The sequence below is a fragment of the Malus domestica genome, chromosome 14, assembly GCF_042453785.1.
Source record: "Malus domestica chromosome 14, GDT2T_hap1".
Lineage (NCBI taxonomy): Eukaryota > Viridiplantae > Streptophyta > Magnoliopsida > Rosales > Rosaceae > Malus > Malus domestica.
The window spans coordinates 23,944,090-23,955,940 of NC_091674.1; the positions used below are offsets into that span (position 1 = coordinate 23,944,090).

At 38.9% G+C, this 11,851-nt stretch overlaps 2 protein-coding genes across 4 annotated transcripts; both read left to right on the forward strand.

Annotated features, from left to right (window-relative positions):
* The first annotated feature begins 1,490 nt into the window (after nt 1–1,490).
* On the forward strand, nt 1,491–4,553 carry LOC103409642 (SWI/SNF complex subunit SWI3A-like). Its single transcript, XM_008348449.4, has 7 exons — nt 1,491–1,711; nt 1,919–2,466; nt 2,563–3,057; nt 3,309–3,478; nt 3,595–3,641; nt 3,900–4,063; nt 4,178–4,553. The coding sequence occupies exons 1-7, from the start codon at nt 1,624–1,626 to the stop codon at nt 4,355–4,357; spliced, it is 1,692 nt and encodes a 563-aa protein (XP_008346671.3). The 5' UTR covers nt 1,491–1,623; the 3' UTR covers nt 4,358–4,553.
* Nucleotides 4,554–4,869: 316 nt separating this feature from the next.
* LOC103409640 (recQ-mediated genome instability protein 1) lies at nt 4,870–8,891 on the forward strand. 3 transcript variants are annotated; one of them, XM_008348445.4, is made up of 8 exons: nt 4,870–5,578; nt 5,673–5,843; nt 5,966–6,111; nt 6,693–6,829; nt 7,033–7,682; nt 7,767–7,874; nt 7,964–8,083; nt 8,149–8,891. In XM_008348445.4, exons 1-8 carry the CDS (start codon nt 4,946–4,948, stop codon nt 8,404–8,406), a joined length of 2,223 nt encoding a protein of 740 aa, XP_008346667.3. In that variant the 5' UTR covers nt 4,870–4,945; the 3' UTR covers nt 8,407–8,891. The 3 variants fall into 3 exon arrangements, with proteins under 3 accessions (XP_008346667.3, XP_008346666.3, XP_008346668.3); XM_008348444.4 differs by having other exon boundaries at nt 4,871–5,578; nt 7,955–8,083; XM_008348446.4 differs by having other exon boundaries at nt 4,871–5,578; nt 7,955–8,083; nt 8,173–8,891.
* The last annotated feature ends 2,960 nt before the right edge of the window (nt 8,892–11,851 follow it).

Here is an 11,851-nt window from a genome sequence, read left to right on the forward strand (position 1 = left end):
ATTAGGCCGCGTTTTGACCAATTGGTCATGTACTTATCTTAAAAGAAAGTAGGCACATTGTTTTCAATTTTCACTTGGAGAGACGATGAATGTTCACTTCTCCATATGAAACTCATGGGTTGAAATTGTTGAATAGATCAAAAACAAGGAAATATTGGCTGAAAAACAAATTAAAGTTATTCCACCAAAGACAACACAGTGTCTTGTTTTTGCGTAGAACGATACCGTTAATAGGTTAATTATTTAGTTGTTAGGAGGTAGAAGAATCAGTGGAGATCAAACCGCATTAGGATTTTTTTTTTTTTTTGTCACTACTGTAAAGTAGGCATGGCATTTACAATCCAACCCGTTAACCCGATCCGTTAAAATTAGTATTCGGGTGGGTGGTTAACGGGTTAACCTGTTAATCATCCGTTAAATAACGGGTCGGTTTGGGTGAACCTGCGAAACCTGTTAACCACCCGTTAACACCTGTTTGTAAGGACTTTTGTGTAATTTCAGCCCTAATCCAAAACCCTCAGGTTCCTAACTCTCTCTCGCAGCCTCGCACCAAAACGTAGTGAAATTTCTTCTTCTTCGTTCTTCCTGGAAACAAAAGTATCCATTCGTCTCGTTGCCTCGCACCTAAACGCAGTGAAATTTATAGTAATCTGATGCAAAAATGAATCTGCAGACAAGATTGCCTGAAGAAAGAATCTTTGGGTCAACGGGTCTCCTTCAGAAGTCTATATGTTTGCTTGTTTCGAGTTTTGTTTTCTTGGTAGGCCATTATTGTTAGTAATGAATGATGAATGAAAAGGGAGAGTGACATGAGCGTCGAGGAACCAGGAGAGCATTCACTATGAGCTTCTATAACTTTACCTATTTTGTTCTGTCTATATACAAAAAAAAAAAAAAAAAAAAAAAAAACGGTGAAACGGGTGACCCATTAAGACCTGTTAGCTTAACGGGTTAGGTTTGGGTGATCCGTTAGCTTAACAGGTTAAGTTTGGATGGCCCGTTAAATTAACGGGTCGAATTGAACCTGACCCGAACCCAATAGATCTGACCCGTTTACAGGCCTACTGTAAAGTACCATGTTTGCATAATATTTAAGGGAAAAAAAATCAATTTTCTTATTTAGCATAATCATAAGGAAGAGAAAATGTAGGAGAGGAAAAGGAGGAGAAAATTAGGGTTTATTTACTTATTTTTTAATTTTTAAATAAAATATGATATACTTACATGGTTGTGATGTTAGTATAAAAAAAAACATTGAAATTTGTGTTAAGCATAATTACTAAATTGTCCACATTTTTTAAAATTTTTATTCAGTTCTGATGAGAGAATTAAAGTAGTAATTTACTGGAGTTTTGATTAACAAATAAAATTTTATTAATATGCAATTTAGATAATTTTTTCATTTTGTCACGTGAAGCTCATGTGGACTCTAAAGGCCCGATCCCATATAATTCCTACACAACATAGCCTACACCTCCGCGGCAGGATATACATCCGATTGGTCCGTATCTGATCAAGCCATTGATCGAAGCACAAACTATTGAGATTAGAGAGCGAGCGAGAGAGAATTCATTCGGACCCAACTCAACGACACGACTCGGCTCAATTACCTGGTCCGAAGTTATGGAACTCGCTCCACACAACCCGGGTTCTAATCCGCTCCGACCCGACGAACCAGAGCTCGAACTCTACTCAATCCCACGCCACTCTAGTAAGTTTCCGCATCCTCACCCCCTTTCTCTTTTTTTTCATCTTTTCAAAAACCCTAACATATCCCCATTTCAAAACCCTAATTGCTCCTCCCCATGAAGCAATCATCCCAAATTGTCAACTGGGTCCGTTAATTTTTTATTGAATTGTTGGTTAAAGTGTGTGATTGAGAAAAAGGTATGAGCTTTTTGGTTTTGTTTGTTCTTAGGCTGGTTTCTGTGGGATGAGATTCATGAAACTGAGAGAATTGCGTTGAAAGAGTATTTTGATGGGAGCTCGATATCGAGAACGCCGAAAACGTACAAGGAATACAGGGATTTTATCATTAATAAGTACAGGGAAGATCCTTCTAGGAAGCTTACATTCACTGAGGTTAGAAAGTCGCTTGTGGGTGATGTTACTTTGCTTCATAAGGTGTTTAATTTCTTGGAGAAGTGGGGGTTGATTAATTTCGGTGCGAATTCAGGTGGTGGAGGGGGTTTTGTTGCTGGGGGTGATGAGAGGTGTAAGGTTAAGGTTGAGGATGGAGTTCCCAATGGGATCCGGGTGGCTGCAATGCCGAATTCCATTAAACCCATTTCGCAGGTTTCGGGTCAACCTAAAGTTGGGGAGGTTGGGGGTGGTGGAGGTGTGAGTAGAGTTGGGTTTCCTCCGTTGGCATCATACTCTAATATTTTTGGTGATTTGAAGAAGGAGGGGTTGGTTTGTGGAAACTGTGGTGGACATTGCGATTCTGGACACTACAAGTATAGCAAGGTATTTTTTGTTCAATTTATCTGTAATAAATTTTTCGCTAGCTTTTTGTTATGAAACTTGTAACTTCTGTATCTGTTTGAACTACTATATTGGCAGGGTGATTTTCTGATTTGCGTAAAGTGTTTTGAAAGTGGAAACTATGGGGAGAACAAATTAAGGGATGATTTCAAGTTCAACGAGGCAGTTGAAAATAGCAGGATTAATGGAGTTGAATGGACTGAATCAGAAACCCTATTACTTTTAGAATCTGTTTTCAAGTATGGGGATGATTGGGAGCTTGTTGCTCAAAATGTTCAGACCAAGACCAAATTTGATTGTATTGCTAAGCTCATTGATCTGCCTTTTGGGGAGCTTGTATTGGGTTCTGCTTACAGAAAAGACAATTCTAATGGCTTTAGTGCTAATTTGGACTCTACGAAGCAAGTTCAGTTATCTTCAACAGGGTGTCAAGAGACTATCATAACCAAGGGTCAGTTGCATGAGCAGACAGATGATGGCAAGCAGAACGGAGACACTTTGAGTGAAGGTCCACCTTTGAAAAGACAGCGCATTGCTTCTCTTTCGGATGCTAGTACATCTCTGATTGAACAGGTACCTAACTTCCCAACCCTATAAAGTTTAGGCTAAATGGTTATGAGGGCACCAGTTAAGTTGCTAATGCTTCAACATATCTAGGCTGGAAACATACTTGTACATTCACACATGAATGAGGAAAGAAAAATGTGGAGATTGATTTCATTATTTTGCTTCCTTTACGTTTTTCATAACTATTTTTCATGCTATCATATTCTAACTATGGCCTTTTATTCTGTTACAAAATATTAATGTTGTTTCATCTTTAGGTAGCTGCCATATCAACCATGGTTGGTCCACAAATCACAGCTGCCGCAGCTGATGCGGCCGTTAATGTGATTTGTGAGGAAACCTCATGTTCAAGGGAGATATTTGATACTGATGACGATTCTCTTACTAATGGCGTGTGGTCTCCTGCTAAAAACTATGAGACAGAGAGGTTATTTATCCACTGGAATATGCTTTTCCAACTGATGCTTCAGATATAGATCTTTTTGTTGTTGTATTATGTTTGGTATTAAAGTTCTGAAATGTCTTGTTTGTTATCAATTTCAGAGTCCAAGACGGGGATTTGGAAATGAAGGAAAAGCCAACCGGATCAGGTATTTGCAGTAAAGCCATTTACAAGACACGATTGTTACAGTTTACTACAATCAATTGGAATACATGATAATGGAGATGTTTGTATAACTAAAGTTAGTATTTGGTGATTGTTGTTTCACTCCTCTTTTTTGGTGGTTGGTTTCTATTACAGCTTTCTGTATTCACTTAGTTGCTTCATTATTTTGCTGGCTAATTAGTTATTGCATGATTTCAGTCCTAACCATCTCTATTTGAATTTGCGTTTTTATATTTCTCAGAGAGTCAGGATGCACTCTTCAGAAAAGATGACATACCTCCAACTTTGCAAATTAAAGCTGCCATTGGAACAACTCTCGGAGCAGCTGCCGCTCACTCAAAATTATTGGCTGATCAGGAGGATAGACAGATTGAATATCTAATGGCAACCATAATTGGGACACAGGTATATAGTAGTTTTGTTTTCTTCTCCCTTCCTTTTTCATTCTTCCCAGTTGCTGCAATTCTTGCTGTGTAAACACCTATCCCTTTTCCCTTTTTGTCATGAATGTTTACGTAGATGAAAAAGCTGCACTTCAAACTGGATTACGTCAAAGATCTGGAGCAAATCATGAAGAAGGAACACGCTCAAATTGAAGACGCAGAAGATTTTCTCGTACAAGAGCGGATTAATGTCTTGCAAAGAACATTCGACTCCAGTGTACCTAGATGGAGGGGTCATCCCGCTATGAAATCTTGAAACGCTTGTTGTATTGTTAATTGTAGAGTAGAGTAGATTAGAGCAGGATGTGTTTCCTTTGTATCTTTAGGCGATTTCTAATTCTTGCTGATGAGGTTAGGCTGGTTAGCAGATTAGGGTTGAGGAACAGAACAACTTTGTACAATTGGGATCTTATCGTTTCTTCACATGCTTATGTTCCAAGGTTCCATGCAAATCCTGTATCTTGCTTCTGTGGTGTTTCCAGAATGATTGTCGAGTCCGTTTATGCTTTCGGGTTAACGATAGTGCGAGCCGGTGGTTAAACAGTGACAAGTATCTTAAACTAATTACATACTGTCATGCATTTTATCTTTTTCAAACTGCAGTGTATGGTTGGTTTGCGATACTGCCACCGTAATATTGCCCCGGGGATTCTAGATGTAGGGAAGTTATACCAGAAGGCACATTTAGTCTGGATTGGGCCTTTGATGGGCTGGGCCGGTGAGTTCGGCCCAATCGGTTTCTTTACCGCCCAACAAAACTGAAAAGTTCAAACTGACTTTCCCTGCAAAAGCAAACCGTCTTCTCTAAAACCCCACCAAAATCCCCAAATTATTTTGCCACCAAATGAGTACGCTCAGACGACGCCTCCGCCTCAGCTACTCTTCCGACGAAGAAGAACAACCGCCGCCGCCGCCATCACAACAACAGCAAAGTGAAGAACCTGGGCCACAATCGCATACTGTCACTCACCCGCCCGTTACCCTAGACACGCCATGCCCTTACCCCTCCGATCCACTCCCAGTCACCTCCTCCTCCTCCTCCGAAGAATTCATCGATGTCTCCGACAATCTGTCGTCGCCGTCACCTCCGCCGGCTCCGGTACTCGAACCCGATACTAGGCAATATTCTCCTCCGCTGGCTCCGGCACCTGAACCTGTTTCCCGGTCACATTCTCCTCCCATGGCTCAGGCACCGGAACCCCAAAATTGGCCACCTCCACAGAGATACGACGGCTGCCCAATAAGCGAACATCTCCAGAGGTTAGGGCTAAGGCTAAAGAGGGAGTGGCTCGATGCTTGCGTCCATGGACTCCGGCAATTCGTACCGGGATTTCAAAACTTCGATGTGGAGACGAAGGCGAAGCTCTGCTTCGAGCAGTTTCTGGTTTCGGATATGAATCGAACTGGCGGCGGCGTGCTTCCGGAAAATGTAGCTTCTCTTCATCTCGTTGATCTTCCTGGACCCTATGTTTTGCAGGTAAAGATTGAACCTTTTGCACAAATTAAACCAAACCATTCGAAATGAATTTGATTTGGTAATGCTTATGCATAAAGCTTGAAGCTTTTCGCAGGTTGATGAGATTGTTAACATCAGCAATCCTCTGAAGAATAGGTATCAGAAAACTGCTGTTGGGCTCAAGAGGTGCCTCAAATTGTCGTTGACAGACGGTGTTCAACGCGTCATTGCTATGGAATACAGGCCTATTCAGGCCCTAGAAGCTTTGGCTCCTGCTGGGTTGAAGGTTTGTTTTTCTCTGGCTATCTTATTGAATGGAAAATGATGGGTCGTTCAACCCTTTTCGTTGCACCATAAGGCTTATTTTGCTCTTCTGACTCAAACATAGATTATCCTCTTAAACTCTAGATTGCTATATGTAATGTGCATATACGCCACGGGCTTCTTATGCTGGTCCCTGAATGTATTGAAGTTCTAGGAGGATTAGTTGAGGAACTCGATGCTGCGCGTCAACGGCTTGTTGAAGAAGTAAATAAGCCTCCAAGAGGAAACAGGTAACTATAAAGTATCTAAGATATAGTAGTCAGTGCTGAAGATTTACAACTTACTGATTTTCATGTCGGACCATTAATTTTCAGACGTATAAGCTATAAATTTTACCATGACTAGATATGCCTTTGAATTTAACTTTGCCTTAGCTTATTATAGATGGAAATAAAAAGAAATAAAAAACACTGCTGCCTTTAAAAGCTCTAGCAACATATAAGTTTATAGTGGTATTGGATAAACAAGCTTGGTGGATGATATTGGATAACTGATAACAGACTGCATGGTTGGTGAACTGCAAGATGGATTTTTTTCTTAGGTGATGATTAACTTACATCAAAATAGTTTGATTGTCGAATTGGAATGCAAATATTTATTCTTCTTGCAGTTTAAGGTTTTAAGCTAGGAAATATGCTCGTCAATCTTGGTTGTTATTTTTTCCAATTTTCTTCGGGTTCATAATTTCTTTTAGTAAGGGAATACTGGACTACAGGAGGTCATTACATTACCATTTATTACAGTTTACACACTTTATACAAGCTAACTAACTTAACTGATGAACTTGATAATATGTGTTATTGTTATGCAGGACCAGGAATGGAGTAGTTCCTCCTCTATCGACTAGGTTAGCTCTTGCTGCATGGCCTCCCAATACTGTTAATGCTGCTGGACACACCGATAATTCAACAATGGAAGCCCCGACCTCCGTTCAAGCACCCAACCAAGGTATATCAATGACTCCATTTGCGTGTTGTTGTGGGCTTTGTAGAGCATAAGCAACTCATGTCTAGTTTCTTTGAATTCCTTGTCTCGCTTTCTATGGCAGTTAGTTCCTGTCATTACTTGTGAAGTTGTTGACAACTATAGCTTATGATATTATGTCTTTCCATTCTATTCTAAGTTTTGTTGCATCCTTTTTTTATATGTAGGTGCTACTTTCTCTGTATCTGCTAGAAATACCAGCTCTGTATCTTCTAGAAACACCATCTCTGTATCTGGTAGAACTACCAGCTCTGTATGTTCTAGAAATAGCAGCCCAGTGACTGCTGAAGAGTCTACTGTTCCTCTCAGTGGACAACATTCTGTTGTTAACCCATCATCTACTGGTGGCCGTGGTGTCGACGAGATGCCTATGGATACCACTCCCTATAGCAGAAGAAATGCTATTCCTAACCCATTATCGGATGATTTTGGTGTTGAGAATCTCCATTTAAATACAGTTCGGTCTAGTGTTCGTCATAGCAGGGAAAGTCGAGTACCTGAAAATGCCATTCCTAACCCAGCCTTTGAGGATGCTGTTGAAGATATTGAAATGGATGCTGTTCATTTTGGGGGAGAAAATCATACCAGAGATTCAATTTTGAATGATGAGGATATCACTATGATTGATGAGAATGAAACTCATAGGGCTTGCGCATCCTCAGACGCTGTTTTGAATGATGAGGACACCGATGTTGTTAATGAATTCGACCGCCCAGAAATACTATCTGGAGACCGCGAACGTCCTTTCGATTACCTATCTAGTTTGTCAACCAAGTTGGTTACGATGAACATTCGTTCTATTCAGGGGAAGGTTAAGGTGAACACACTATTCTGTTATTTGTTTCCATCAGATGATAGATTTATAATAACCATATTACTGAAACGTGAACAAATTTTGCAGTGTGTTTTGACTGGTGTGAATAAGTTCCAATACACAGGTGACATGTACGAGCTTGGAGCGTATGTTGATGATGGGACTCTCATTTCTGAAATTCTCATTGATCACAATGTAAGTTTGAGCTGAGTTTTTTATCCATGATGAACATACTCATCGGAGTTTGATATGTTGACTAGCTGTATGCTCCTTAGGTTGTACAGAATGCGATAGGTCATTCTCCTGCGGAAGCCAGAGCTGCTCTTTCTTCTCCAGACAATACAGAAGTTCGGAATATGAAGGCAAAAATGAGGCAGTTTCAAAAATTCTTAACGAATTTCGAGGTAATACCTAATCAATTTGTAGTTTTTACCGTTTAAAGGTCATTTTTACTATTGAATCCCTTCAGCATCATGGACCTCTATGTTTTCAGGGCATAATGCTTATAGAGATGAGATTGCATGATCTTCCAATTGCCATTGAGATGACGCAGGGTTGTGCTGAATCTGATGCGTGGTTGCTTTTGAGGAGACTAAAGGCCTCCTCTCCAGCTCGGACATCACAGCATGCCTCCGCTGCCGCTCCAACATCACGGCATGCTTCCCCTCCTGGTCGAGCGCCACAACATCTCTCCTCGCAGTCGTACCCCATTGAGATATCCCCCTAGTTCTGGATTTATTCTATTTCATGGTTTATGTGTGGCCTTGTTCTCAATGGGAATGCTACATCGTGGAAAAACTCCCTAGTTCGATGATGCTCTTGCTTGCAAGAATTGCGGTTATGGCGTCCAGAGAAAGAAGTTGGGAGAAGGAATTGTTCGAAGGTGGATTCATGGTCTAAAAGATCTCCAAGTTGAAGAACACAAGCCTCGATGAACGATAGCGGAGTCAAATTATTACAGTTGAAGTTCCTCTTACTGAAATATGAGGGTGATCGAAAGAGATGAAACGGAGTTGCACGTTAGAACTAGCGGATGCTTCGGCGGCAGATTGTGAGAGAGTGAGTGAGTGAGTGAAGATTGCAAGTGATATTTGGGAAGGAAACTCGAATAGGATTAGCTAATCCTAACAGCTCACATGTGCTCCAAAAACTTGACTAAAATCAGACAATGTCATTTTTTCAAACATGCAATAGCGAGTGATTTGCGGATAATCGAATTCAAAACCTCGAATGAAGGCAGAGTTTTCAAATTTATTTCCGTCTTCCTTAATAAATCAAAGAAAATAAGAGAGCATAAATAGAAAAAAGGTGTGCAAAAAGAGAAAATGAATATACGAGAAAACTAACTTTCCAAAATCTAATTTGGCTACTTCCATGCTATTCACATCTGTTTGCTTCACTGTATAAGCAATGTGCTTGAAGGAATTAACTTGGCTCCTCAATGAACGAGGCGTTCCTCCTCAAAATCTCATGTTATTGAGTTCACAAAACTTCGTGCTTATGATCGAAATTGTTCATATCATAAATTATTTTTCATGGAACTTCATGCTTGTGATAGAAATTCTTCGTATTATAATGAGAGTTTTGAAATGTCATATGAACTTATACACCCTTTTCAAGTCATATAAACTAAAATGTTAATCGATTTGTCATATCAACTTCTAAAATCACTAATTTGTCATCTTACCTTAGGCCATCTCCAACCGAAGGGTCCAGAGGGCCAGAGGGCCGAAAATAGCCCTAAAACCGTCTCCAACCGAGGGCTAGGCCAGAGGGCTCTGGAATCTGGGAGGGCCCCACGGGATCGGAGAGGGCTGGAGGGCTAGCTGCTTTCGGCCAGCCAGCCAGCCCCGGGCTGGCTATTTTTTTTTTAATGATTTCCTATTGCTGTCGGTTATAACCGACAGCATTAAAGGTATTCTTTTTTTTTTTAATAGTTCTACTATTAGTGTCGGTTATAACCGACACTAATAGTTTGAAATGCTTTTGAATATAACGGCTAGTAGCCGTTGGATTATTAGGCCTCTTTTTTTTTTTTTTTTTTTAATGAATTTAAACTTCTTTTTTTTTTAATGAATTTAAACTTCTTTTTTTCCCTTTTTAATGAATTTAAACTTCTTTTTTTCCCTTTTTTTTCCTTTTCATATGAATCAAATTTTGTTTCATATTTTTTTTCCTATAACTTCTATTTCACAAAATTTGTTTCATATTTTTTTTCAATTCTATTTTTTTCGTATAACTTCCTAGGCCATTTATACAACATTAAATTGTAGGTTTTAAATAATAAATTATGTTTGGCCCTATGGCCCTTTGGCCCTCGGTTGGAGACGGTTTTTTGTGACAGGGCTAAAACGAGCCCTCTGGCCCTCGGTTGGAGACGGAGGCAAATATGGCCCTGTACTGTTCATTAAAATATTAATATCTTGGAGAATCTTGGAGGGCCAGAGGGCTAAAACGAGCCCTCTGGCCAGCCATCGGTTGTATTTAACGAGCACTCCGTTAATTTTTAATCCAAAATAAGTTACATGCTTCACATCACTTGTATTTAAGGTTATTTTGTACACTTCAACATAAAGAATATCTATCAACTTTAACCACAGATTTGGAGGATCCGCAATGAGTATACTTTGTAGTTATCATCACTTCAAAACACATACAAGCGAGCAAGTCGTTCCTCTTTTGTGTAAGACAACTTTTTAGGAGTAAGATGTTGAAATGTATGAAATAACCTTGAACACAAGTTACATGCCTTGCACACAACTTATTTTGGATGGAAAACTTGACAAAATCAAAGTGAATGGCAAATTAATGATTTGAAAAAGTTGGTATAACAAGTTGCTTATAATATTTTAGTTCATATAACAAATTGAAAAGGCATATGAGTTCATATGACATTTCAACAAAAATTCCTATTGTAAATTACTATGTAAAGATTAAATATGATCTCTGCAAAAAAAAATAAAATAATAAAATATGAGTTCATTGAATCATTGAATGAGAGACAAAAAAAAGTAAAAAATGCTAAAAGCATTACGAACCATCTATCTGTCGATTACAATTAATTTATTAAACTATTTAATTTAATTAATTTTGTAGAGAACATTTTCGTAGAGAAATTTATAATACAAGCAGCTCTCATTTAAGATTCTAAAAGATGTTAGGAGTTAGTCAGGCGGCGGCCTGGGGCCTAACGCCTAAGCGGTTAGGCCAGGCCTAGGCAGATTTAATTAAATCTATTATATTTCATATAAATAAATGCTTGCTTATATATATATATATATATATATATAATTTCATAATAAACTACAAAGTAGAATGACAAATATATTATGAAGTATTGAAACATGGGGAACAAGAATATAATGTGCGTTCATTTAAGTATGCAACGAGTCTCTTACAATTTATTTCAAAAATAAAATAAAATGCAAAATAAAAGTTAATCTATTTTCTGTCTAAGTGAGTTGCAACCTAGGCGGATGGCTAGATGGGTTTGGGTGGGCTAGGCAGGTGCCTAGGCGGGCGCCTTAATAGGTTTAGGAGCACTTTCTTAATTTTCAAACGCCTAGGCATTAATCGTGGCGGTAGCCAGCCACCTAGCGCCTAGGAGGGGCCTAGGCAACGCTAGACGGAGATTTTTAGAATAGTGCTCTCATTATATATGGAATATTTCGTGAAATAATCACAAAATCTATTAAAGGGGAACTCTTCATAATCTTAAAGAGTCAAGCTCTCCTCGTGCATATAAACTCACTTTCAATTATCTTTTTCTTTGGGGTAAGTTAGAGAGACTAAATTTGTAGATTAAATTTTGAAAACTAAATGACATATAAGTTGATGATTGTATTATTACTTAAACGTTGCTAAACATGCTATTTTCTATTGGTGACACATCATTTAGTTTACAATTTTTATCTACAAATTTAGTCTTCATAGCATTACTCTCCGGATCCTCTTTGTGAGGATCTTGGGGATCCTCAAATCATGTTCATTCATTGTGCATTGTGCAGCCAGAAATCATTTTAAATAATTTTATTTAAAATTAAACATGAACAGTACCAAACAAAAACTAACTGCACGATATACGATAAACGGACACAATTTGAGGATCCCCAAGATCCTCATTCCTCTTTTCTTTATTAGGTATTTCTTCAGTGAGAAGTTTTTGGTCCAAG